We start from the raw sequence: 27849 nt of genomic DNA, 5'->3' as shown, positions 1-27849 counted from the left end.
CTAGCTGATAAGAAACTAGTAATTGGCCAACAGCATTAATATCAGAGTCTCAGTGTGTTATTTGGGGCTGGTGCAACGGCGGGACCAGACTGGCGGCGGAAAAACCTTACTTGTAACATACACCTTATTGTTTGTGTTGTTTAGGACTGAAGTATAGGGCTGGAGAGATTGCTCAGCCTTTGAAGGCTAGGAAACACAACCAGGTTGTCCAGGCTTCTGAGATGGGGTGAGCCAAGGTTTCCTTTCTCACTCCCACTTCCAGCCCCACATGTCTGAGCAATTGGTCCCTAGCTGAGCATACTTTGACATCTTTGGAGATTATAGAACCCCTGGGGAGGACCTAGCTGGAGGAAGGTCTCTGGTGTTATCTCGACTTCTTGACCTACCCAGGTGTGAGCAAGCTCCTCTGCCATAGCTCAGAGCTGTTCTGTGGCCACAGTCTCTCTGCTTGAGGGACCAGATCCCTTCAAACTGCAAGCCAAGTTAAATCTTTTCTCCCTTGAGTTGCATCTTGTCAGCTATTGTATCAAAGCATTGAAAAGGCAATTATATTAGTTAGACAGAGATCAAACCAGAGTCATGGTTAAGCAATGTTCTTTCTTTAATTCCCCTTTGCAAATGGAAGCCCCTGAGCTGATACCCACCCACACCCCTACCCGACTGCCTGGGGACCTTCAAATGCAAGGCCCCTGCCTCAACCTGGTGGAAGGGGAGGATTACCTCTCCCTATGATGGCCTATTTAAAAAAATCCTAGTCACTTAAGAAATGGGGCCAGGTACAGGGAAAGGGAGCTGGAAGACAAGGCCTAGGTCAGACCAGTCTAAAGGTGTTGGAGTTGTGAGACCCTTGAGAAGGGTTTGCAAGCACATCCCTAAGCTCAAGGACAGCATGGCTGAAATAGGAGAAGAGACAGACAGACAATCTGACTCCTCAAGGTCCTGCCTGCCTGTCATGGACACTAACGTCACCATTACCACCAAAGGCCTCCAGTTGGAGAATTTTCCAGTTACTCTGGGATAGGGTTTGCTAAGCATCCCCTCCTGCCCCTGATCTGAGGCATCTATGGGGTCCCCCTGAGACCAAACCTGGGAGAAAGAGGGACTCTGGGAACATGCAAAGGCGGGGAGCAGAGATCCCGCCCACCCCAATGCTCTACAGGATGGAGGCTCCAGCTGCATCTGGGCTCCGAGGGTCCTTCACACCGATGATGAAGTTGTTGGTTCTTCGACTGCCGTGGACCCAGGATAAGACATCTACCTTCTCCACATGGTGACCTCTGGCTTCCAGGAACTCAATCTCTTCCTCCGTGAACTCACCTGAAAATCATCCCCATAGCAACATACACTTAGAGCATTGACTCAGGAACCTCACCATCAGATTTGACTTCTGGTTGTGATTACTTCAAAAGCAGGAACTGTGTGAATTTGCATCCTCACAACAAAATGGGGGATTGTAGAGAACCTACTACATAAAGTTGTTGCAGGGATTTAAGGAGATAATGCTTAGAAAGGACTGAGCTCCAAGCCTTGCATACAGCCAGGGATCAGTGATAAGCAGTGCTTCTTTTGTTTGTTTTGGATTTTTTTTTTTCCCCAGACAGGGTCTCTCTGTTATGTAGTTCTGGCTCTCTGGAATTTGCTATGTAGACCAGGTTGGCCTCAAATCACAGTGATCCCCCTGCCTCTGCCTCCTGAATGCTGGGATTAAAGGAGTGTGCCACTACTCCCAGCCTCAGCATTCTATTTTTGTTTGCTTTTCAAGACAGGGTTTGTCTTCAAGACTTGATTTGTAGACTAGGCTGGCCTCGAACTCACAGAGATCTGCCTGCCTCTGCCTCCTGAGTGCTGGGACTAAAGGCGTGAGCCACCACTGTGCAGCTTCAGCAGTCATTCTTAATAATGGCTAAAGACCTGAACTGCATCTCCAGGTGCCACCACTGCTTGTGAGGGTTACTGCACAGTCAACTTAATGTTCGCTGGTTCGTCCGTTCACCCAGTCCTACCTTCTTTACAGCTTCACACACTAGCCAAAGCTGTCCTTCTCCTACTCAAACCCTCCAACAGCTCTGACGACAGGTCCTAAAATAAGATTCAAAGTCCACCTCTAGGGCCCACTGTCAGCTGGGATCCCTGTCCCTCTCTGAAGTCTTCTCCCAAGTTACTTCTATTCTCTACTTTGCTTAACTCTGTTCCAGCCATACGGGCACCCTTGCTGACTCTAAGTGCAAGGCCTGTTACCTGCTACTGCTTCATCTTGGAATGCTTACCCTGGAGACTCACAAAGTTGGCTCCTTTACTTCATTCCTGTCTTTGGTTAAAAGGCACCTCTTCAAGAATTTCCCTGTTATCTAGAATATCAGTGTCTGCCAGGTTTATTCTGCTTCCTTCCTTCCTTTTTCTCCCCCTCTTTCGAAACAGGTGTCTCACATAGCCCTGGTTGACCTCAGACTCCCGATGTCCCTACTAGCCGAGATGACCTTGAACTTCTGATCCTTCTGCCTCTACTGCTTGAGTGCTGGAATTCAGGGCAAGCACCGAAAGTTCCAGTTTAATATGGTACTGGACTAGAACCTAGAGCCTCATGTACTTTGGGCAAGCACTTTACCAATGGTGCTACATCCCTGGTCATATCCTGCTATTTTGTTTTGTTTTAGACAGTCTCACTGTGTATCCTTTGCTGATCTGGAAGTTACAATAACAGACCAGGCTGGCCTTGAACTCACAGAGAGTTGCCTGCTTCTGTCTCTCCTGTGCTGGGATTAAAGGCATGTACCGCCACACTTAGCACTCCCTGCTTTTCCCTGCTTCAACTGTATCTCCTTAATTTAAAGTTTTTAAAAGGCAGGTTGTCTTGTTTGTGACTGCTTCCTAATGCTTAGAGAAGCTCAGCACATTGTAAAACTTAAGTCGATATTTGCAAGATTGTAGTTGCTTAACCTCTGGTTTGAGTTCAGGTTTTCATCATCTCCTGCCCTGAGTCATATCCCCTGTGCTTCTCTAGACTTTTGTTCTTTCTTCAATCCACATCCCCTACCTAAAGCAAATCAGGCCATGAGTCTTCTTAACATAGACCTCAGTGGAAGCCTAGTTTATGTCACTTCCTTTGCTCCTTTATAAAGATTTGGTCTTATGTTTCCAAACAGGATGATTTTAGGTGGTTCTTAAGAAAAAGAACTATTGTTTTTATTTGTTTGTTTGTTATTTTGAGACAGAATCTGTCTATTGTATAGTTCTAGCTGTCCTGGAACTCACTCTGTAAATCAGGCTGGCCTCAAACACAAAGATCCACCAACTTATGCTTCCTGAGTGCTAGCATTAAAGGTGTGGACCACCATGCACTAAAAACTCCATATTACTGAATAACATTAAATCATCACATCAGAAACCTGTTTCCTTTGTGGTTCACTTTTCATCCTTTTGATTATGGCAAGTATCAAGTTTCAAGCTGGTCTCTAACATTTTCTGAACTCATACAGTGAGAGTGATTCTCCGGCTATCTGTAGACAACACCACCTAATGATGACCTCAACATATTTTTATAACTTTTAAATAACTATTCATCATCTGTTTGTTGGAAATGATGCCATTTTCCTATTTGTGATTCATGTTTATGTTCAAACTATACTTTGTAAATAGAAAACAGGGAAGGTAGGGGATGGAGAAATGCCTCAGTGGTTAAGAGCACTGGCTGCTCTTTCCAAGGACCCATGTTCAATCCCCGCACCCACAACTCACAACTGTCTATAACTCCAAATCCAAATCCAGGGGATCTGACACCCTCATACAGACAAAACATGCACAGAAAATAAACAATAAATGCATCAGTGAGATTACCCAGCATTTGCGAAGTAACAAAGGTGCTAGGTAAACTCAGAAGCCTGGGAAACAGCTGCTCTTACTGATGTTTTCCCATACCATTCTTTCTGGGTTTTTCATAGATTGTTCCTCCTGTCCAAAAAGTCATCTGTCACTTCATGCCCAATTCCCACTTCTAACCCAGTCAGTCACCACCTCCTCTGTGAAGCCTCCCAAAGCCACCTGCTGGTAGATTTCTAACTAGTTTATAACCACCATTAGCTTCTTTATCTGCAAAATAGTGATGGTACTGACTAAGCAAGGGCTGTCTCAGTCACTTCTGAATCTTCTTTGAACTAGCAGATTGATTATAATAAGAACTACTCAAAAGTGCAATGTTTTCCTATTATTTATAAAACTAAACTGTGCCCAAAATTAAGCTTTTGTTGTTAGGGGCAACTCTATCTCCTTACCATAAACCGCTGAGGTTCATGATCTGGTCCCTGCTCTCCTCTCTGATCTTAGTATATATCCCCATTCACCTTGGTCTCTTTTATTTCTTTAAAAAAAAAAAAAAACATGAAGCCCAACTTTGCTGTGAGTTTTCCTCATTTGTTCTTAGTCTACAAAGCTCTGCCCCAGTTTTGGCATGGTAGGGACTTTCTCACTCTTCAGATCTCAGCTTAGATGTCACCAAAGAGAAGCCTTCTCCCATCCCTGTAGGTCCAATTACATCATCCTGCTCTGACTCTGTGCTCAAGCTTTTCTCTTGCTAGCTCATATTTCTCTTATTATGTTTTTGTCTGCCTGTAAATGCAGTGTTCCTGAAGCTGGGATGATGCTTGGCACATATTAAGTCTTCATCATACACCATGGAGGTTATGGAGATTTGCATAAAAACTATTATCTTATTTTATAAGGGAGAAAAGGAAGTGTCAAGAGTTGAGACATAGTTTTCCTAATGTCAGAAAGTCAGGAAATGCCAAGATGGTTCCAGTGTTCAGACCTTACATTAGCCCTACAGGAATTTGTCAGGGGAACCCCCAAACCCTGCACAAAAAGGAAGTTAGTGCTGGCCAAAGCAGGAGAAACCTTGGGAGAGCCCTTCTCCACCAGTCCCTGTGCCCATCCTTAGAAATTTGCTCTGCACTCACTGTCCACCTGCAGGAGATTGGACTGCAGGTCTGGGTGGAGGCGTCCTCGGGCTAGGCTGTCACTCAGGTTCCGGTTCAGTGTCAGGACATTCAGTAGAACCTGTGGGAAAACAGGAGCAAAAACAACAGCTGTTCTGGGGACAATGATTCAAGACTTCATGGCGCTCATCCTTGGTCCAAACTCTTTAGTCCTTAGAAAGCTCACATTTGGCATGTCATCTAAGTCTTGCAATGGTCCTGGAAACCTATGATAACTGTCCCCATTTTACAGAAGAGGCACCTGAGAGCCATGTGACCCATTTTTAGAGTTGAAGGAAGAGGCACTATTAGTCTTCTATAACCTAGCCAAGGGCTTCCTTCTCTCTGGAGAAGGCAGGGTTAGCAGGGTGATTTAGTGGTCAATATAGGTAGTTTGAGCTTAATGGTTAGAGGTTGGATAGACTCTAGAACTGAACTTCCTACACAATGCTACTAGCCAAGTGAACTTGAGCCAAATTTTTAACCTGAGCTTCAGTTTCCTTACCTGTAAAATCAAAACAGTCATTCCTCCCAGAGTTGGTGAAGTTAAAAGGGTCAACACATATATCAGAGTGCCTAACACCTACTAAGGAGTCTATGATGTTAGCTATTATTAGCTCTACTTCACAGGTGAGGGTACTAATGTTCAGGAGAAGTTAAGCGACTTCCCCAGCATCACATAGCTAAACATTGGCAGCACTTGGGTTGGAACTCAGGGGAGTCTAATTCCAGAGTTAGTGTATCACCTGTCAAAAATACAAGCCAGTTATGTGCCAGTTGCTCAAGGCACTCATGGAACTGTCTTGAGGTATTCTGGAGAGTAGTAGGACCTTCCTTCCAAAATAAGACCCCACAGAATGGTCTATTCAGATAAGAGCAGGGGGTGATGGGACCTGAGGCTTACAGAACACAGGCAGCCCAGATGTTAAATTACTTCTGGATTCTACTTGCCCTGAAATTTCTCCCTGAAACTTGTGGAGACAGAGATCTTCAGGTTCCCACCATCCCAGCACATTGTGCCCCAAACAGGCCTGGTACAATGCAACACAGCTCATGATTGCTGGGGAAAAGGTGGAAAAACATCCCAGAGATAATGTGGAGCATCTGTAGACCGGGTCACAGCATGGTTCCCGACTACAGAATACTCCTAATGGAGTAACTCACCTGGGTCAGGCCACTGAGGCCTCGGGCAGCTCCATTGGCCCCCAGAGCGAGGTAGGTCCCGCAGAGCCCCTCTGCTGGTCGGACTACAGTGGGCAGCAGGAAAGAGAGGGGCCGTTTCCCTGGCTGTACTGAGTTCTCCTGTTGCAGGAGAGCAGAGATGGAAAGAGAGATGTAGAGTGGACCAATTTACCACTGCTTTTCTTATACATGGTCCACAAGTTCAGCTCCTGGGAGATGGGTCCCTTCCTAGCAACAGCGTGCTGTCTGTGAAAGAGGAAGTGTTCCTGGAAGACTAGTGTGGTAGGAGCAAGAGACTTGGAACCATTGAGCTATGAGGTATGGATGGAAGGGGAAAAGACTGAGTGGAGAAAACTAGTAATGAGGACAGTAGGATTCACAATGGACCACCTCTGTGTCTTTGCCCTATAGGAAGCTTGCCAGAGTAGAAGTTCTGGTCTCCAAGTGGACGAATATGCCTAAATTCCTCCTCTTGGCCCCTCTTTGGTGTGCAGTCACAGATTTGAGCACCATTAGCCTAGCATATATCTCCAGTGCTAGAAAGAGCCCAAACATTAAATAGGGGTCAATGGTCTCATTGCCCAGAGAGAAGGCAAGACTTTCTGTAGTCACACTAAGATCATGACAGAAGAACATAAGGATTCCTTAGACGCACCAGCCTCCATACTCCAGATTTAGCAGGGACGGGGATGAAGTGAACATTTTGTTTCCTTAAAATATTAGTTCTTATAGGAAATAGCAGGGAAAAAGAAAGACCCATGGTGCTGCGTGTCCTACCAAGCCTCAAGGTCCCTGGGAGATTAGAGAAACAAGAGCCTACCAGGCTGGGTGCAGAATGGTTAGCAGTCCTGTTGGGCCAGGAGAAGTCCAGCATCTGGCTGTTGAGTAGGATCCCAGAGGGAGTGACGAGGCCACTACCAAACGGCCGGTTCAGGGAGCTGGGTGGGCAGAAGTAGGATGAGTGAGCCCTGTGGCTGCCATCGAGTTCACCCATCCTGCTTGGAATGATTTCTTGTCGCTGGTTCTAAGCCTGAACTGACATACCTGACCATGGCCACGATGAAGTCATCAGGGCCCATGATCAGCACCTGGGCAGCTGTGGGAGCCCCATCTAGCTCATAGACAGGCAGGAGTGGGGCGGGGGCTGCCTGAGAGTCACTGATGTGGCCCCGGAAGTTGGCGGCCTCCACCTTGCTGCAAAGGGGGTAGTAGAGGAATGAGCACATGACAGCTTTTATTACACCCCACCTGTCTGTGATGTTTGTGTAAATACTTAGTCAAATCTGCCCCCTTTACTGGATTATTAAGACTACAACAGTAGACCACACTGCTAACACATAGGAAACTCCCAGAAAATAACTATGGAGCTGAACCAACTTATTTAGGTTTTATTCAGAATCTAGAGCCAGCTTTTTATTTTACTTACTTTTTCAATCAAGAGGTAGTTTTTTGGTTCTATTCCTTTCTATGAAAATGTCTGGGGTCCAGTGGATATGTTGAGATATTTGTTTGGAATGAACAAGCTTGATTGATTTGGTCTAATGTTTGTAGTTTGGGACTAAAGTTCATTAAGAACTTAGTTAGATGGGGCCCATAAGATGGCTCAGTGGGTTAAGGTGCTTTCTGTACAAGCCTGACAACCCCAGTTCAATCCCCAGGACTCACATTAAGGTAGATGGGGAGAACTGGCTCCATAAAGTTGTCCTCTGACCTCTCCACACACACAATGGCAAGTATATGGCCCCACATGCATACACATACCACACATCGTCATCATCATTAGATAAATAAAGTTTTAAAAAATGTTTAGTTAAGTCAGGTGGTAGTGGGGGCACACATCTTTGACTCAGCACTTGGGAGGCAGAGGCAGGTGGCTCTCTGTGAGTTTGAGGCTAGCCTGGTCTACAAAGTGAGTTCCAGGACAGCCAGGGCTGTTACACAGAAAAACCCTGTCTTGAAAAACCAAAACAAACAAAGAAACAAAAACACCAAAAAACAAAACAAAAAAACCTTGTTTGGTTATCCGGCTGGATAGATGGCCCAGAAGTTAAGAGCACTGGCTGCTCTTCTAGAGGGCCTGGGTTCAATTCCTAGCACCCACATGGCAGCTCACAGCTATCTGTAACTTCAGTTCCAGGGGATCTGACACCTTCACATGGATATACACGTAGGCCAAACACCAATGCACATAAAATTTTTAAAAAATTAATAAAGCAAAACAAATGAAACATTTAATTAAAGCCTGAAGTGTTGGTGAATAATTGTAATCTCAGCACTTCGGGGGTAGAAGTGGAAAATTTTGAACTTCTAGGTCAGAACTAGACTATATAGAATTCTAGGCCAAGGGGCTGGAGAGATGGCTCAGTGGTTAAGAGCACTGACTGCTCTTCCAGAGGTCCTGAGTTCAATCCCCAGCAACCACATGGCAGCTCAAAACTGTCGGTAACTCCAGTTCCAGAGGATCCTACACCCTCACACAGACATATACGAAGGCAGAACACCATTGCACATAAAATAAAATATAAAAAAGAAAAGAAAAGAAAAAGAGTTCTAGGCCAGGATTGACTATATAACAAGATTCTGTCCTAAGAGGAGGAGGAGGGGATCTTTATTTGTTATTAGGTTTTCTATTTTCAAGGCAAAGAAAACACAATAAGCCCCCAGTAACTATTTACTAGCAGAAACAGTTGAGTGTTTTATGTAAATGCAAGCAAGTTTTAGAGCTGTAGTTTTCATGCTTAAAGACCAACCAAGGAGTTCTCCATTATTACTACTAATAACTGTGTGTTGGGTCATTTGAAGTGATTAGGGAATGATAAGTTAGCAAGGACTACCAAAGACCAAAGACATTCATTCGGGTTTTCAACCCAAACAGCTGATGACCACACAGACTGAGCTACAGGGCTTTGGGAGGGCAGGAAAGACTTAGTTTTCACACTTTGTCCTTACTGCTTTGATGTTCACTAGTTTTCATTGCTCTTATTTTTGCCTTGTTTGGATAAATGTTACTAACTTTTGTTTTTGTCTTTGACACAGGATCTTTCTAGCCCTGGCTGGTAGACTAGGTTGGCCTTACATTCAGAGATCTGTCTGCCTCTACCTCCAGAGTACTGGAGCACGATAATACCCAGCACGATACTAACTTTTGATATAGTGTGTGCATTTGTGTGTATGAGGGCACAAGTCTGCCATGGTGCACACATGACATGATGAACATGTGGAGATCAGAGAACAATCATGGGCATCTGTCCTCGCTGTTCACTTCTAAGCAGGCTTGCTGCTGTTTTTTTTCCACTGTGTATGCCAGGCCGGCTTCTTGGAATTCTATTCCCACCTCAAGAGGTTACTAGAATTACAGACACCCACGTTGGGTTTTTATATGGTTCTGGGGATTCAAACTCAGGTCTCCACGTTTGTGCTGAAAGTGATTTTACCCACTGAGCTATCTCCCCTATCTCCGTAGTTTTAAACTGACAGGTATAATTAGATGTATTTCCTACAAAGCAGCTCACATTGTAGCTCAGGTTAACCCATGACCTAGCTCAGTGACTTACTATGTAGACCCAGCTGACCTTGAATTTATGGCAGTCCTCCTGCCTCGTTGTCCAGAATGCTGGAGTTGTAGACACAAGCCACCACCAGCATGGTGTTTTGAAGAGGAGGTACATACACATGGAGGAATGGTCAGATCTCACTAATGACTGTGAGAGTCCACAGTTATCATTTTTTTTTGTAGTGAAAATACCAAACATTTTATATTCTTCAAAATACAGTAGTTTGTCATTAACTATAATCACCATGCTATCTATGCAAGAGACCTCTTGAACTTGTTCCTGCTATTTGCAAATATGCATCCCTTTCTCTGATTCTGGATTCCCATCTTTTTATTTTAAATTATAAGTTGCTCACAATTTAACATATAGAGTTGTGTTTGAGTAACAGTACAAATTTACATTAACATATTTTTGGCTTCTGATTTTCCTGGAGCCTGGCTGTAAGTCAGATACAGTAGCAGTCAAACAACTCATTCTTACCTCTATGGCCAATTAGAAATAATAAATTGCATTTATTGCACATTTACTATGTTCCAGTTAATGTGCTAAATGCTTTATATGTTATTCTTTTATTTATTTACAGGTTGTTGTCATCAAAACCTTACAGAGTGGATACAGTATTGCCAGGCTCCTTGCAGAAACAGACTTAGTGAGTTTAAATTACTCTCCCAGAGTGACAGCTAGCAAATGTCGATGTGTAGGTCTAACAGAGTCTAGTCCTACCTCTGTGCCGCTGGCAAAGATATAACCACACAAAAGCCCCATCAACTCCAGCATTTGCAGGGAAACTATTTTGTTGCTCTCTGACTTTCCTTTCCTACTCAAAGTGAACAGCTGTGCCCATACAGATTAGGTACATGCAGAGGTCAAAAAGGATTCATAAGCAGTTGACCAACTCACTGTGCAGACAGAGAAGGTGATACAGTCAGAGGCACCTAGTGTCACACTGAGTTAGGGTTCGGCTGAAAGAGCCTTGAGACTTCCCTGGCTTTTTCACCTGATACCTTCTCCCATATCTACCCCGATTTCTACAGCACCCAGGGTCATGTCCCGGGACAAACCTGAGCATGTCATCCATGCTCTCAGTGATGGTAGAATCGTAGACAGGATCTCCCAGTCTGCTAGCCAGGGCCAATGCAATCTTCAGGCTCTGAAAACATAGCGGGGATGTGGGAAAGGCTGCCAGACCCTCCCAGCACCCCCACTCATGTGTGGGGATCCTCATGTGTATGAAAACTCAAAGGTGTCTTCGCCCTCTCCAAGGAGGTATTCCACTTTCCCATTCCTACTTCCCCAATCCAGGAGAGGTGGAAGAGCGGGCCTTACCTCTGCTACCCAGTGAAGCGCCTGTTCACGGGACACCAGGCTAGTAATGTTGAATCCCTCTAGGATGTTGAGAGCACTGATGAGGGCAGGGCCTGTGTGTGGGGGTGGGGGACTGAGAACCAGGTGGCCTGAAAGGATAGGAAATGACCAGATGGCAGGAGAGGAGTCAAGTCATCCTCATATAGCACATCTTATATGCACATCCCACCATTATACACACAGCGATAAGCCTTTATCAGACGAGGAAAGGAAACCACTGAGAGGCAAAGGGACCCATTGAAATTCCCATGCTGGCTAGAGGTGGGGCTGAGCTCGAAATCAGGTACTGGTCTTTGGCTTTCTCTGTCATAGTAGGAAACTAAGACTTAAGAACATACTAAGCCTGTCTTGCTCAGAGTCACATTACAGGTCACTGGCAAAGCAGGGATAGGTGAGCAATGTCTACAGAATCCTGGTTTGCCATGAACTTCCTTCAGTCCCTCCCACAGGTCAGGAACTGCTCAAGGGCCCTGATGGCTTCTCTCAACCTGAAATGTCTTGGGAGCAGCAGCCTGCCCTCCCTACTCTATTATTCAATGGTTAGACATTAAAAGAATAATCACAACACTGGCGGCATAGAACACTGACAGTAACTACCTGATTCATCGAATCAGGGGCAGAAACTGAGGCATAAGAAGCAACTGGGCCAGGAATAGAGATCAGGTGAACCTACAGCACTCAAGGCCTTGGACTGCTGAGACAACCCAGCCTGGGGAGGAAAAACAGAAAACCCCATGTGTATTCAGTGTCCACTGTGGTCAAGGAAACTTCCTATATTATCTCATCAGGTCCTCATAGGCACCCTGAGATGTGGACACCATTATTGTCTCCATTTTAAGGAGGGGACCAAGGCTCAGAGTAGGAAGTTCAAGGCAAATGGTACAGCTGACGCTCACCTAGGCCCTCCTGACTCCACAGCCATAATCTTTCCTCTTCATCATACACTACTAACTCTGGTTGAGGAATAAGAAAGACAGGAACCTGGAAATAGGAACTCAGAGGAAGCCTCACCTGGGGCTTGGGGTGACCTGTCCTTCCTAGAGAGAAAAAAACCTAAGAACTCTCGAGGGACCTAGAACCCAACATCTTGGGGTCAAGAAACGTAAACTGCATTAATGCACAGGCTTGACTTTCTGAGTTTTTGATTTGTTTCTTGAGTCAGGCATGTTGTTCCATTCCCTTCTTAGGCCCCAGTTGTCTGTTACTGTCAATCAGGGGCAAGTCTGTGATTATCTTTAAAGGGTTTAATCTGCCTTTAGGTGGACTTTGATCTGACAAATTCTTAGGAAGCATGGGTCAGTGAGAAGGGACTGAGTTGACGAAATACAGAACCCAAACCAAGAAAGCATCTTGGGATGTAACTCAGTAATGAGAAATTTGTCCTCTGTGAAAGGCCCAATTCCCAGCACTATAAAAAGGCTTATAAATAACAAATCCCCACAAAACAAAAGGAAAAGCCATGTTCAGAAGAACCCCCAACTTCCAGGCCTTAGCCCCCCACCACATCCTAATCACTTAGGGTAACTGACCCCATGGCTGGCTCTGGCTTGTTTCAACAGTTGGCTGCCTAGGGAGCTGAGCTCATTGCCTCCTTTTATATCCTGTGACATGGAGAGGAGTTTCCAGGCCAAAAAGATATGGCCATGGTCTGGAAAGCTCCTCCTGAGTGGGGACCCTTGGGAGCTGGGGGAGAGGTCACCTCTGTACACTCCACACACGGGCTTCTCCATGAGGGCACTATAGTTGCTAAAGTCCTCTTCGGTCATGACACCGCCTGCATGCTGAGCCTGGAAAGGAGAAAATGTCCGTCCATCACTGTGCGCATGTGGGCATGGCCCATGATATATGTCTTAGTCATAGACAGAGAAGATGTTTACAACTTTAGTCCCTTCCATAGCCACCAACATGTCTTTTAGGGATGCCATCAGCCCAAGAAAAAAGGAGGCAGAGGAAATAACATGTGTGTAAGAATTATCAAACCTGAATTTGACATTTCACTGTAACCAATTAAATATACTCCAGGGCTGGGGTTTTGCTCAGTGGTAGAGTGCTTGTTTAGTATGCTCAAGGTCCTAGGTTTGAGACTTAGCATGGCCCCCTACAAACAGTAAGGCTACTACAAAACTATGAACTTTGAATGATCCTGGTAGGACCGACCCACTCAACATAATTACATAACTGAGCACTCTTTCCTGACCAATGCACCAATCTCATACAAATCAATGTTCTCATTCCATTCTAGCAGCACATTCATTGCCAATATTTTAAAAATAATTTAAAATTGTTTTATGTGTTTAGTTAGATGTTTTGTCTGCATGGTTGTCTGTGCACCACATACATGCAGTGCCCATGGAGGCCAGAAGAGGGCATCAGATTCCCCCTGGAATTACATGGAGGCCAGAAGAGGGCATCACATTCCCCCTGGAATTGGAGTTACAGATGGTTGCAAGCTCCTGCAGATGCTGAGAAGCAAACCTGGTCCTCTGGAAGAGCAGCCAGTGCTCTGAACTACTGAGCCATTTCTCCAGCTCCATGCCAATTTTAAATTAGTATTACCACTATCAATCTTTTTTGCACTTTCTAATATGTAAAACTTTTGATTTACCTGCCCTTAGTGAACTACTCATTGAATTTCTTGGCTAATATATAGTCAAGTGTCTGGCAGATTAATAAAACACACTGTCTGGTGTAGAGAATGTACTTCATGACTGAGTGACACGCCTATGTCATCCCCACAGTATATAACAGAGGCTTAGACAAATGTCCCCAATGCATAATCCCACTCTATTTGCCTCTGCTCCCTGTTCTTTGACAATGCTCTCAGAATCCACGATTACCCTAGACAAAGCCTCTTTGGAGTTGGGGGTATCCTCCTGTGTCAATCTCCTCAGTCCCAATGAGTTCCCAGGGAAGAAAATATTAGCATTGGTTCTTGGAAAATCCCAGAGAGAGCAGGGACGATTTGGGCCCTGGGGTACTGAGACTAATGCTTAGTTTTCACCAGGCCTGGGAAGAAATAGGCTGGACTGTGGTAGAGCTGGCACCAGCCCTGAGAAGCCCAGCTTCCCTCTCAAGACAGAGCATCTCTGTCCCGTATTTTTCATATCGCATAGTAGGTGGTGTTTTTTGCCCTAAATAACCACTGGTCTCATGTCTATCACCAGAGGTCAACTTTGTTTATGAAGCGCACACAGTCAGAAACTATGTAGAGGAGAAAGCGGGGAGGAAGCACCCTCCACCTCCCACTGTCACACTCACCTCCGCCACCATCTCCAATGTGAGGTTGCCACCACTGTAGAAGGCGGCAGGGCCAGAGATGCCAAGTATGTCCAGTACCTCAGCTAGATCGGGCCGTCGCATCAGGGCTCCAGGCAAAGGTGGGTGGCCCGCTGGCAGGAAAGTCTCCAGGAAGCGTTCAGATGTGTTGGGAGGCAGCTGCTCAGCCAAGGCATGGGCTGGGGGAAGGTTAAGAGGCTGGGTGGGCAAGGCCAAGACTGGACTTGATGCGTAATAGGTGGGGTGGATGAGGGCTAAGTGACTGGCCCTGAGAACTCTGGCTCCCCAGAAGCCTGTCACAGCGGGGCAGGGGCAGGGGTACATATAGGTTCTTCCCAGATTCTCTCACTGGAGGCTGTCTCCAGGTGAGATGGGAAGAAGTCTGAGGAGCAAACTGGAGAAAAGAACCCCTTTGTTTGGGGCCCAAATCTCGAAGGCCTCCCATTAACCTTGCACCTTCCCCCCTACCTCCAGGTCCCACTGACCTAGATCATGGGTCACGTTGAAGCCATCTTGGGCCACAGCTGCTGCGAAGGCCAGGACTTGGGACCAGGGCAGCCTGAGGGGGCCGGAGAGCAGGGGGTGGAGGAGGTCCTGGGGGAAGGAGGAGGGGTCCTGGGGGGAGGGGGGTTCCTGGGAAGGAGAATCCTGGCAAGGGAAGGGGATGTTAGGAAGGGGAGTTGGGAAGGGAAGAATCCAGGAGGACAGGAGAAGGCCACCCAAGGAGGGATGTAGGCAGAGGCCCCTGGTCCCCAGGGCGGGGGTCTTTACCTGCCATAGAGCTGGTGAGCTTCATGTAGCCCTTTCACCATTCCAGGGACCCCCACCAAGAGCCCAGGCTGGGCGAGGCGGGCAGGCGAGGGAGAGAGGAGACCAGGTCACTGGAAGGGGGGTGCTGGGCTGAACTCCGCAGAGCCCCAAGCCAGGAATGGCTGGCACAGGGGAGAGACATAGGCCAAGTATCCCAGGAAAGGGTCAAGCTTTCCCCAAGGGGAACCTCTCCCTCTTCCCTGACTTCTTATATGCAAATGTAGAATGGTCTTTATCTCCCATAGTTGAGGGATTTAATAAATTAAGCAAACCCTTTCAAGAGGCAGGACACAAACAATCTGGGTAAAATTCTGTTCACATTGGGTAATGGGTACCCTTGTCTTTTTAAAATGGTTAACAAAGGACCTCAGTTTAGCCAATTCATTGTCATGACACCATCACTTGAGCTGTGGTAACTCAGGGGTGTGTTTGATTTTTGCCATGGCACTAAATACCTACTTTCCCAAGTTACTATGTTTCCTCCTTTGCTCTCAATAAATAGTGAGTTTGCCTCTAGTTTCTTTCTCCCAATATGACACAGCCTGGGAAAGTCATAGTCATTAGGCTTAGAGAGAGAGAGACAAGGTTTTTTGTTTGTTTGTTTTTGTTTTTTAAGATAGTTTCTCTGTGTAGCCCTGACTATCTTGGAACTCACTCTGTAGACCAGGTTGGCCTCGAACTCAGGGATCTGCCTGCCTCTGCCTCCCAAGTGCTGGAATCAAAGGCATGAACCACCACCACCAGGCTGAGATAGGTGAGTTTTAAGGCATCAACTGAGTGATATCTCAGAGTACTCAAAGGTGGCCTTATACTTTCTTCCAGACAAGTAAAACTACCAGAGAAGTAAGATGTTGTTCAAGTGTTATCTGTTATTAGTCATCCAATTTTTTTGTCCATTTTATTTTGATTTTAAAATTACATTATTTCATTAGTGTGTGTGTGTGTGTGTGTGTGTGTGTGAAGATAAGAGGACATCTTGTAGGACTAGGTCCTCTCCTTTTACTATGTGTGTCCTGGAGATCAAATTTAGGTTGTCAGGCTTAGTGACAAATGCCATTACCAGCTGAGCCGTTCGTTAGTTTAGAAGGGGGGAGGGCAAGTGGCCTGTTGTTATATAGCTTAAGAGCATTTTGCTCAACTATTTTGCCACCCCCATAGTAAATATGCAGCAAATCAATGCTCAGGTTAGCAAAAGGGAATGTAGGGAGGCCCCTCTTTTCACCAGGGAACTCACCTTGGTATCCCAGGACCTCTGCAGGGCCTCTTCCCTGAGGGCCCCTGGTGCAGACTCCCGGAAATCAATCAGGTGGCTCTCATTTCTTCGGATATCATGTACCAGCATCACACCCCCGCTGGGAAACACACAGAAAGTGGAAAGCAAAGAGAACATGTCAACCTTCTGAAAGATTAAGCTACCACTCCCTTAATCCCCTGCAGTGAGGCTGTAGGCTGTTTGCCATGCTGGGTCAGATGTTGGAGCCCCCTCCCCAGGAGGAATTCAGAAACTCAGCTATCCTACAAAGGGTAAAATCAAGGGGGTAGGGGACCCAGGTTACTGGAGACTTTAATCCCTGATTAAGAAAAATGCAGAGACTGGGGAAACAGGCTGTTCTGTCCCCACCCTGGACCAGAGCTGGACCCCTGCCAGCTTCCTGCACCTGCCTACATGGTATACCCCCCCCTTTCCCTTAGGAGTGGATTATGTAAGGGTAAACCATTCGAAGCCAAAAGGGGAATGTCGTTGGTAGAGCACAGAGGATTGGTCCTACGAAGAGAATGATATTTGTCAGCTCGTTCTTTTTCTGAGGCATATTTACATCTGAGATGGGGGTGGCAAAGTTAAATATGTGCAGCCACGTGGCAAAATAAGGAAGGCAGGGGGACAACTAAAGTGGCTGGAATGACAGCAAAGTGGCCAGCACCCTGGCCCATCACGGGAAGCTCTCTGCTCAGCTCCAGATAACTGTAGCCACATGGGACTCTGGGCTTCATGCTACCGATCTCCTGACTGTTCTGGAGAGGTTAGCAATCTGAATTTTTACGAAAACTATTGACATTTTAACAACCGCAAACATTTAAAAAAAAAAATGTAAATGGGCAAACCAAACCAGTCTAGGTGCTGGGTCTGGCTTTTGAGTGCCCAATTTGTAGGCTTGGTTTTAAGAACCCCAAGCCTGGGGTGTATTTTCTGTGGACAAAGTCCACAGCTTTCATCAGAGTCACCGGGATTTGTGAACCTAAAGTTGGAGCATCACTGCTTTAATCGATGCCCCCCCCCTGCTCCCTGAGCTCCTCTTTTTTATACATCACATTTCTCTCCTAGTGGAGAACTGAAAGCTCCTGAACATGCCTCCGTCTCTGCCTTATGGTACTGCGATTCTGACTCCATCCAGGGAGAAAAAGAGTAAAACTGGGTATTGACAGAGAAAGTTCGAGGAGTATGGGCCTACCTTAAACTCAAACCAAGAGAAACCTGCAACCAGGCCCACAGACCAGGAGATAAGAAGTGGCCCTGAGGCACCCAGGCTTCCACCGGGTTCTTACCCAGCTCCTTACCCGCCCAGGCCAGAACTGTGTGGAGCCACGATCCCCAAACACAAGGCTGCTGCCACAGCTGCATCCACGGAAGAGCCTTGCTTACTGAGCACCTCCATGCCCAGTGCTGTGCAACGGGAGGCATCCGTCACCACAGCACCCTGCTGGAAGATCTAGGATGCAAGAGAAGAGTGGGCTAGTAGGACCCCCCCACCACCCTCAAGTACCGCCATTTCCTACAACCTCGGCATTCATGTCTTCTTGATTCTCACGACCATTTCTTTTGGGAACCTTCCTCTCTCACCTCACCTCTTCCCTTTCCATTTCCTAGCAGGCTCCCATCACCTAGCCATTCAATTCCCATCATCCTCTCAAGGTCCTCCTCACCCCCTTCTCCCAAGTTCCCTTCTGCCCATCTGCTCCCCTCACCTGGGGGTCCCCGAAGTAGATCTGCATGACCAGCGCCACGGTCACACCCGTGGCAAAAGTGAGGCAGGCAGTGACGATGACCGTGAGCCCATCCTGGCGGCAGGAGCACTCGGCTGCTGCGGCTGAGAATGGGTCCTTGCGTGTCTCCCGTAGTGGTGACCCGTCTTGGCTGCCCATCTCAGATGAGGACGAAGGCAGCCGCTGTAGCCTGGCGGACTTCAGGAAGGAGTCCGGGTCTGTGGGGTGTCTGAGTGTTGGTCTGGCAGCCTCCTACCTGGACTTGCAGTCCTCAGGGCGGGGCATTCCACGTGCCCCCCCAGCCCCGCCCATTACACAAACCCTACTGCCCTGCACTGCTCAGTTTTCCTCCATTCCAACACACCTAACCACCCGCCCCTCGTGGGAAGCCAATCCCCATATGGGAAAAGACCTCAAACTGCCCAGCTAAAAGATGGGATTCCTGCTTTTGGCAAATACCCATGAAACTGGTGCCCGGGGATGAGAATATCCAGGAGTCTGAGGGTGTTCAGCCTCTCCTGGAAACCTTATCCTGCCCAAGTCGGATATAAAAGCCTCCAGGACAAGGAGGCCACTAAGCTAGCCAACTACCTTGGCTTCCCGCCTTGCTCCACTCACCCATTCATTGAATAGATACAAGCGCCTGCTGTATATCTGGCCCTGTACTAGAGCAGATAATGGAGGAAAAGAAAACAAGTTGTGGCGAAGATTACATAAAGCATGTGGGGCTGGGGAGTTGGCTCAATGGTAACAGCGCTGTGAGAGCACTCAGTGATAAGTCTCTGCAAGCATGGGGACCCGAATTCAACTCTTCAGCTCCCACATAAAAAGCCCCTGACACCATTGTGAGGCAGAGACAGAAAAGACCGAAAAGGCTAGCTTCCGGTTCAGTGAGAGATTGCTCAAGGTAATACGGCCAAGGACAATAAGGGGCAATATCCAAGGTTCTACTCTGTCCTCTGAACAAGATCCCATGAATCAGTGCGTGTGTGTGCGCGCGCACGCGCGCGCACACACACACACGAGTGTGAAATAAAATATTAAGAGGGATATTAAGAGGGAAGGAGGGCTGCTTACCAGGGAAATCAGTGAAGAGCCACCTGATGAAATGACTTTTGAACAGAGAATGAAGGGATAAGAAAAAGCTGCCACTGGTAGATGAGAACAAGGAATTTATGTATAGAATGTTCTAGGAAGAGAGCAGCAGGCTCAAAGGTCCTAATGTAGGGATGAGCTTGACACTTGAAAGAAATAGCTGAGGTCTGGTGGCTCTGGAGTGGAAGCAAAGGGTGGGGATGGGAGTGGAGTGGAGGGGTGGGCACCAATCAGGGCGGAGGCTAGTCCTGTATACTATGGACACTGAGAACTTGGACCTGACCTGTGATGAGAGGCCACTAGAGAGCTGTCAGACTGGTTGGTAAGTCATCCATGGTGATCTGAATAAGAATGGCCCCCACAGGCTCATATATTTGAATGTTTAGTCATCAGGGAAAGGCCCTATTTGAAAGGATTAGGAGGAGTGGCCTTATTGGAAATGTGCCACTGAGGTTCCAAAAAGTCATGTCAGGCCTACTGCCTCTCTCTTTCTGCTGCCTGTGGATCCAGATGTAGAACTCTCAGCTACATCACCAGCACCACATCTGCCTGCGTGACGACATACTTTCTGCCAGGATGATAATGAACAACTGACCCTTTCAAACTGTAAGCAAGCCCCAATTAATTGCTTTCTTTTGTAAGAGTAGCCATGGTCCAAGCTGATCTCTGCAAGTTTGGGGCCAGTCTGGTCTACAAGACGAGTTCCAGGACACCCAGAGCTGTTACACAGAGAAACCCTGGTTTAGGGGGAGGGTGGGGAGGGTGTTGTCATGATCATGTTGTCTCTTCACAGCACTAGAACACTGACTAAGACGCCATCTGTTTTGTGTTTTCAAATGATCCCTCTGGCTGCTGTGTGAAGAACAGATTGGAGGAAAATAAGAAAGGAGGCAAGGGAAAGTTGAAAGCCGCTTCAGACAAGTCACTTCAAGTCATGAGCCTCACCTTCTCCATTATAATAATGCAGCTCATCCCTAACAGATGGGCCAGGTACAGGAATCCATGAAATGACGTGTGAAGAAAGTAATTTCCTTTTCTACCCATGTAAAATGCTAGGCAGGGCCACACATACCTGTAAGTCCAGCATTGTGAGACAGAGCCAGGAGGATTCTCAGAGCTAGCTCCCTAGACAGACTAGCAGGAAAGGCCAGCCACTGGTTCAGTGCTAGACCTTCTCTTATCCCATGGTCCTCTCTCTCCTCTAGGTGCTATTACCCTTGAACCCATACCCCAACAGCCAGAAAGGTCTAGATATTTTTGAACAAGGAAACAGGATGGCTTTAACACCTTATTGCTGTACTCACAATAAGTTCTTTGTGATTTTAAATGTTTGAGTGATAACATTAAAATTTGTCATATTTTTTCATGTTTACTTGATAAAAATCCAAGATCTTTGACTTGGTGTTTAAGGACCTTCATAACTCACACCTCCATCTTTTATATAAATAAGAAATCACATACATAGATAAAATAATATGTGCAGAATTATTAGAATGCATTTAAGATGGGCACTTTTAGGAAAAGACACTCATTTACATTCTTATTTACTCTGTGTGTGTGTGTGTGTGTGTGTGTGTGTTGTGAGACAGGCAGCTCTAGCCAACTTTGAACTTTTTAAGTAGTCCAGGCTGGATTCCAACTTGAGGCAATTTGCCTGTCTTTGCCTCCTGAGTACTGTGAGTACAGGTGTGAGTCGCTATGTCTGACATATTCCTAATAAAAGTCTAAAACTTTATTATCATTGTTATGATTATTATTAGTGTGCATGCATGAAAGAGAGAGACAGAGGATTGGAGACAGGCATAGAAAGAGAGCACAAAAGAGTGCGTGCACCACAGCAGGTGTGACGTCAGAGGACAACTCTTCTAGGTTCGTGTCTCTCCTTTCAACTTGCTGAGGCAGAGCCTCTCTTCTTGTTACTGCTGCTTTTCACACCCCAAGCTAGAAGGCCAGTAAGCTTCCAGACAATTCTCCTGTCTCTGTCTCCTATTCTACTGAAGGAGTTTAGGGACTAAGTATGCAAACTGCCACATCTGGCTCTTTCTGGGTTTGGTGGATCAAGTTCAAGTCATCAGGCTTTCGTGGCAAGTGCCTCCACCCACCGAACCATCTCACCAGCCCTATTCTTTTTATTTTTATTTTTCTGTGTGCATGCACATGTGTAAGAGTATTATGAGAATGCACATGTATGCAAATGTGTGGGGAAGCCAGAGGACAACCTCAGGTGTCATCATCAGAAACATTCACTTCCTTTTGAGACAAGATGTCTCATTGGTCTGGAGCTTTTCAATTAGGCTAGTCTAGCTGTCTATCAAACCCAGGGACCCTTCTGTACCTGCATCCCTAGCACTGGGCTTATGTGTGCATGTCATCATATATGGCTTTAAAAAAAAGATTTTATTACATTTAGGAGACAGTGATGGCGCATGCCTTTAATCCCAGTACTCAGGAGGCAGAGGCAGGAAGATCTCTGTGAGTTTGAGGCCAGCCTGGTCTACAGAGGGAGTTCTAGGACAGCCAGAGCTGTTACACAAAGTAACCCTGTCTCAAAAAATCAAAGACAGACAGAGGAGGGTGAGGATGGAGAGAACTGGAGGGTAGTGGGTGTGGTAGTGCACACCATTAGTCCTAGCACTCAGGAAGCAGGTGATCTGTGAGTTGGAGGCTAACCTGATCTACATACTGAGTTCTAGGACAGCCAGAGCTTCTTAATAGAAAGACCCTGTCTCCAAAAACAACAAAAAGAATTGGAGGGTGAGACTAGATAACTGGCTCTGTAACTAAGAGTGTGTGCTTTCTTGCTGAGCATTGAAGTTCAGTCCCCAGTACCTATGCTAGGTGATTTATAACTATCTGTAACTCCAATTTCAGAGGATCAGACACCTCTGGCTTCTGTAAGCACTATACCCACATACAGATACCAACACATACACATAATTAAAGGTAAAAATAAAATCATTAAAAAAAAAAAAGAATAGGCCAGGCATAGTGGCACACACCTTTAACCCTAGCACTTGGGAAGCAGAGGCAGGTGTTTGTCGGTGAGTTTGAGGCCAGCCTGGTTTACAGAGCAAGTTCTAGGACAGCCAGGGCTACACAGAGAAACCCTGTATTAGAGGGAAAAAAGGGGGGGGAATAGAGAAAGGGACTTTTATTTTCCTCACTATTTTATTTTATTTTTATTATTTTTTTTTTACAATAAGGGAATAACTTTTATTTGCCTTTAACTCTTTTGCTTTCAAATTATTTTATTGTAATTTTATGTTTTGTCTGCTTGTAACATCTGTTTACCACATGTGTGCCTGATGCCCTGTTTTTAACTTTTATTTTTTTAAAAAAGCCTGTCAGGCTGAAGAGGTGGCCCAGAGATTAAGAGCACTAACTGCTCTTCCAGAGGGCCTGGGTTTCTTTTCTAGCACCCACATAGAGACTCAGAAGAATCTTTAACTTCAGTTCCAGGGAATCTGATGCCCTCTTCTGGCTCCCTCAGGCACTCCATACTTGTGGTACACAGATAAGCAGGCAAAACACCCCCATACATAAAATAACAAAATACTTGAAAAAGTTTGTCTTCTTGGGGTCTCCCTTAGTTAATCATGCTTGTGTCTAAACCACAACACCGTCACTAGAAGTCTGTAAATCAGAGATCATTAAATAAACAGTTGGTAAATATCCTCTGTGGATACAAAGCCCTTTTAGCCCCATAGAAATACCAAATGAAGGGGCTTTGAACTTTAATTTCCTATTGTATGAGGTATGTATTTGTGTGTGTGTGTGTGATGTGTGCGTATCTGATGGTGTGCACATACATACATTTTCTTGTATGTAACATGTATGAGCATGTGTGGAAGTTAGAGGACAGTCTTGGCCATTGGTCCTAGTCTTCCATCTTGCTTGAGAAAAAGTCCCTTGTGTACAGCCATGTACACAGGCTAGCTGGCCCATCTGCTTCCAGGTTCCTGTCTCCATCTCCCATCTCACTGTAGAAGCACTGGAATTACAAATGTGCCATGTCATGCTTAGCTTTTTAGATGGGTTCTGGAGATCTGAACTAAGGTCCACACAGGTGAACAGCAAGGGCTTCACCCACTGAGCCATCCCCCCCAGCAAGAGCTTGTATTTCTTGATGCTGATGATCACTAGTTTTTGTTTGTTTGTTTGTTTTTGGTTTTTTTGCATATAGTTCCTTATTCAAGTATTTTCATGACTTCACAAGCTAGGCTCAACTTTGCTCAATTTACAGATGAAGAAACCAAGGCTAAGTGGGACCATCTGTCTAAGGCCATAACACAAATAAGTAGGAGAATGGAGATTGTGTCATCTGATAGCCTCCTTTCTATTGCTCTGTGTGGCACTGACAGCTATTTCCAGGGCTTAAAACCAATCTAATGAATTAGGTGAGTGTGATGACACGCATGTGTGATCCCTACACTTGGGAAGTGGAGGCAGAAAGATCCAGGAGATCAAAACTTGACTGGGATACATGAGACCTTGTCTAAAAAAAATGCAAATAAGCAAAAATCCAAACTTCTCCAATGAGATAAAATGACTTAAGATGAAGATAATATGGCCTCACCACAACTAGACTTATTTAAGATTATCCAACCAGCACATCGAGTTACTCATTTATTCAGCAAAATTATATACTGAGGAAAAAAAATAACAAAAATAGGGAAAAAAACTTTCTTGAGTACATGATATGTGCCCTATATACATGATAGGGCAATAATCCCACTAATAAAAGCAAGAGTGACATACTGGGAAAAGATTGGTTTGGGGCCAAGAGAAAAAGAAGTTTATTAGAGACAGGCACTGTGGTTCAAACTTGCGATCCCAGCACTCAGGAAGCTGAAGCATCAGAATTGCCACAAGTTTAGGGCTAGTGTGGATTACAATCCCAGGACAGCCTCATCTACATAGTGCGTTCCAATCCAACCTGAGCTACAGAGTAAGACTCAGTCTCAAAACAAAAAAATAAAGCACCAAACAAACGAACAACAACAACAACAAAAAAGCAAAACAACCAATTAAACAAACAATACCCCAGTATGTTTTAGGAGAAAGGTGGGTTTAATTTTGATTATCCTGACTTTGTGAGGCACAAGGAGCTGCTGTCTGAAGGTAACTGATCAAAATATTTAATGTTCTTTCTCCCCCCATGTTTAAGAAAAACAGGTTATAATAGAAACCATGTTGGACTTGAATTCCCTAGGTAGCCTATCCTGGCCCTGAACTCTCTCAAGGGGAGATTTCTGAACTTGGGAGTGACCTGACTGGAAGTGCGGAGTGGTGAGTGTATTTGGTGTGAGTGCAGCAGAGAGAAGAACAACTAGGAACTTGGGGGTCACACAGGTATAACAGGTTAGTAGCTTAGTCTAGAGTGGTGATGACATGGTGGACCTTCTTGGGAGGGAGGACATAGAAAACCAGGTCACATTTTGAAAGTGAGAAGAAAAGAGGGAAATATTTGAAAGTGGCTTCTGGGTTTCTACTTTGGACACTGACTGAAAGGCAGTGTCACTTACTGACAATGGCCCTGGACAAAAAGGAAGCATGTGGTGAAGATGTGCTGATTTTAGCATAGAACGTTGACATGTAGAGGCTAATGCCTAGGAGAAGAAGGTTCACGTGGCTTCCATTTGGAAGAAAGGGAACAAAGGCATTTTCTAACCTTGAAGTAGTCACTGTCTAGCTCTTTTCTCTGAGGCCTGCTTGGGATGCCTGGCACTTGATTTTGGAGAGTGCCAGGCTACAGGCTAGCCAAGCACAACAAAGGTCTTGCTAAGAAGATGGGGCAGTGCCACTAGGTGGCACTACTAGGTTGAGAATATAGAAGGTCATATCAGCCAACAAACTGGTCTAGCTGGACCAAAAGACTCTTGGGACTTGGAAACAGGCCTAAGTGACACGGCATCTAAATGCTTATATTTTTATGATGGCAAGGCACTCCAATGCAAGGCCCTGGGAACTTTGGTGTACACCCTCGTGATAGGGTATAAGTTCCCAGGAGCTCAATTAACCAGGGTCTAGGCTGAATTTCTAGACAAGTGTTCTACCACTGAGTTAAACTCCCAGCCCCTCTTGGTTGAATTGTCATGCACATCAGGACACAGCCTACACTGAAATCCCATAAGGCATTCTTGAGGTTTGGGAACTCCATTCCCTGTCATTATTTCATCCTGAAATCTTCCCTCTTTCATCTATTCATTCAACAATTATTTATTAAGTGCCCAAAGCTTTGCTGAATGCTGGAGACAGGATAATGAATTTTAAAAAAGGCCATGATTCTTGCCCTTAGAGGTCTCATAGGTACACAGTAATCACATCACTGCCCAAATAAATAACCTCAGGCTTTTTATAAAGCAATGACTTTAACAAGGGATCAGGAGACAGATCAAAGAGTCCAATCTGTTATTTAGGACATATGGGTATTCTTTGTTAGAAAAGAAAACTAAGGAACAATACAGGGCACACCTACTTAATATAGTGAGTCAGGAGTACACTACTCAATCTCTGAATAGAAAACCTGGGTTGACCAAATGGCTGGTTCCATCACCACATACTTTCCCACATTCTTCTTTCTACCCCTAAGGCTAATTCCCCAAGAAAATTAGTTTTGATGAGCAGCTCTGACATTTGAGGATTCAAAGTCTCCATACCCCATCACAGGTACAATGTGATCCAGTTAGGTTGGTGGGACCTGCTGATCAGAACCATATGACTAAAAAGTGGCCAGTTGCCAGGAGTGACAATGGAAGAGTCAGTCTAGAAAGAGCTGGGTCAGAGAAGCAGCATCTCTCAGTACAGAAAGGGATAATGCTCAAGTATAGGCACCGGAGGAAGACAGAGAGGGAGGCAGAAGGATGCTCTAATGCCAGGAAGTGACGTTGAGGGAAAGAGGTCAGAGGGGATGCAGGATAAAGAATGGAGGAGAGTATAGAGCTGGGCCACATGGATAGGAGAGAAAGCACTAGGGGAGAGATGCTAAGAGAGCTCTTGGTCCCCAGGTCTCTCTCAAGTCCTGCTTCCTCCCCACACCCCATTTGCTTCAGTTTCTGCAGAGGTTGAGAACACAGTAAAATGTGGAGACTGATTCCTGGGGAACAAATCTTGTTACTGACCAGAAGCTCCTACCAACCCGGCTAACATCTGTGCCAGACCCACACCTCTGAAAGCAGTAGAGTAATCCACAGAACATCAAAGGCACTGTAGTCCCCAAGGACTTTGAGAGGTCATGCAGTCCATCCCCTTGTCTCCCAATATCCAGAATTCTCAGATAGAAGGGAATCATATTTTCTTTACTCTCTGGACATAAAGAGAAAGATTCTCAGCTCTTCTCCAGACGCTCTACTTCCCATAATTCCTGGGTGTGGTGAAGTTCTCCTTAAGATCTAGACTACATCCCTCCTGCTGCAGCCTCTGACTTGGTTTCTTCTACCCTGTCCTCTGTAACTAAAGAGAAGCCTTTACTAGGTGATCACAGCCGTTCTTAAGGCTCTCCCCCTTGAGCATTCCTTCCTTCTCAATAGGTTTTTCCTAAAAGGTAATCACAATCCCTCCTACTGCAGTCCTTGCATCCTCTCCTGCGTCGCATCCTACGCCTCTATGGGAAAAAATATCCCCTTTCCCACCACACAGTTAACAGAGCTGAGGGAGAAGGGAAGAGGTCCGGGATGAAAGGATGAATGAAGGAGATGGGAGACTGGAAGTGTATGCCCAGAACAGATGAAGGGGGACCGGGACCCCCCAAGGCGGGGCAGGGATGGGGACAGAGGGCCTCACCAGTATCCGGGTCTCCCAGGAAGGCGTCCTCATCCTTGCGGCCCCTCAGCGGGGCCGCAGGCGCTGGTTCATCCTCAGGCAGCCGCGGGAAGCTGGTGATGCTCATATAGTCCACTGGCGAGTAGGCGCCTAGGGCACTCTCCTGGCTAGCCTCGTTCTCTGCCGCCATCCTCGCCCTAACCCCCAGCAGCGCAGCGCCTGCCGGAAGTGGCAGTGGAGGGGGGTGCGAGGGCGGAGGGCGGGGTCTGAGCTCCTGGACAGCCGGGAGGGGGCGCCCCCACCCTCAGCAGTGTCCTGGTCTGACTCGCCCCCGCCTGTTTAAAGTCTACTGCTAGCTGCCGGCACACTGGTGCAGGAGAATGGAAGCCTGGAGGGCAGTGGAAGGTTGCCTGCAAGAGGACGCTACTCTGAGCTCATGCAGTCCTTGGTCCTTCCTCCTTCCAGTCTGAATCCTGCTCAGATCCCATACACTCCTAGGACCAGAGACTGACTTCTGATCGCAAACTCCACTTTGACTCCAGATCTTTTTTTCCGGAGCCACTCTCTTCTTGGATCCAAACCTCTCTGTGGGAATCAAGATTTTCCTCCGATCTCAGACTACCCCTCGGATCCTTCTCAGAATACTCACCCCAGACTCACAACGCTGACTTCACCTCACCCCAGTTCCTTTAAGTCTCCGATCCTACTTCATCCAGACTGCTTTTTCATCTTCAGACCTACCTCTCTTGAGCCCCTCTTTCAACCTCACATCCTTTTCTGCACCCTAACACTTCTCACACTTCTCTTTAAACCCCAACTCTTCCTGGAACCACCCTGATGTGCCAGCAGCGGACAGT

General features: G+C 46.2%; 1 protein-coding gene across 1 annotated transcript; it reads right to left on the bottom strand.

Moving 5' to 3' along the window:
- Positions 1-577: 577 nt before the first annotated feature.
- On the bottom strand, positions 578-27252 carry Ggt7 (gamma-glutamyltransferase 7). Its single transcript, XM_051192501.1, has 15 exons — positions 27014-27252; positions 18119-18354; positions 17711-17862; positions 16389-16506; positions 15116-15183; positions 14830-14903; positions 14327-14523; positions 12768-12855; positions 11030-11157; positions 10765-10853; positions 7194-7343; positions 6970-7087; positions 6132-6269; positions 4950-5049; positions 578-1317 (listed from the first exon to the last, which is right to left on the bottom strand). Exons 1-15 carry the CDS (start codon positions 27180-27182, stop codon positions 1154-1156), a joined length of 1989 nt encoding a protein of 662 aa, XP_051048458.1. The 5' UTR covers positions 27183-27252; the 3' UTR covers positions 578-1153.
- Positions 27253-27849: the final 597 nt, after the last annotated feature.

The sequence above is a fragment of the Phodopus roborovskii genome, unplaced genomic scaffold, assembly GCF_943737965.1.
Source record: "Phodopus roborovskii unplaced genomic scaffold, PHOROB, whole genome shotgun sequence".
Taxonomy (NCBI): Eukaryota; Metazoa; Chordata; class Mammalia; order Rodentia; family Cricetidae; genus Phodopus; species Phodopus roborovskii.
Note: the sequence above shows the minus strand (reverse complement) of the source record. Positions and strands in the feature narration are given on the sequence as shown.

Bases quoted from the DNA above. Each gene is read 5' to 3' on its own strand.
- Ggt7 (XM_051192501.1), bottom strand. From the start codon at position 27,182: ATGGCGGCAGAGAACGAGGCTAGCCAGGAGAGTGCCCTAGGCGCCTAC. The intron at 14,904-15,115 runs GTAAAGACCCCC...CGGCCCCCTCAG, and splicing joins GCTCACCAGCTCTATGGCAG to GCTGCCCTGGTCCCAAGTCC. The intron at 14,524-14,829 runs GTCAGTGGGACC...ACCTTCCCCCAG, and splicing joins CAACGTGACCCATGATCTAG to CCCATGCCTTGGCTGAGCAG.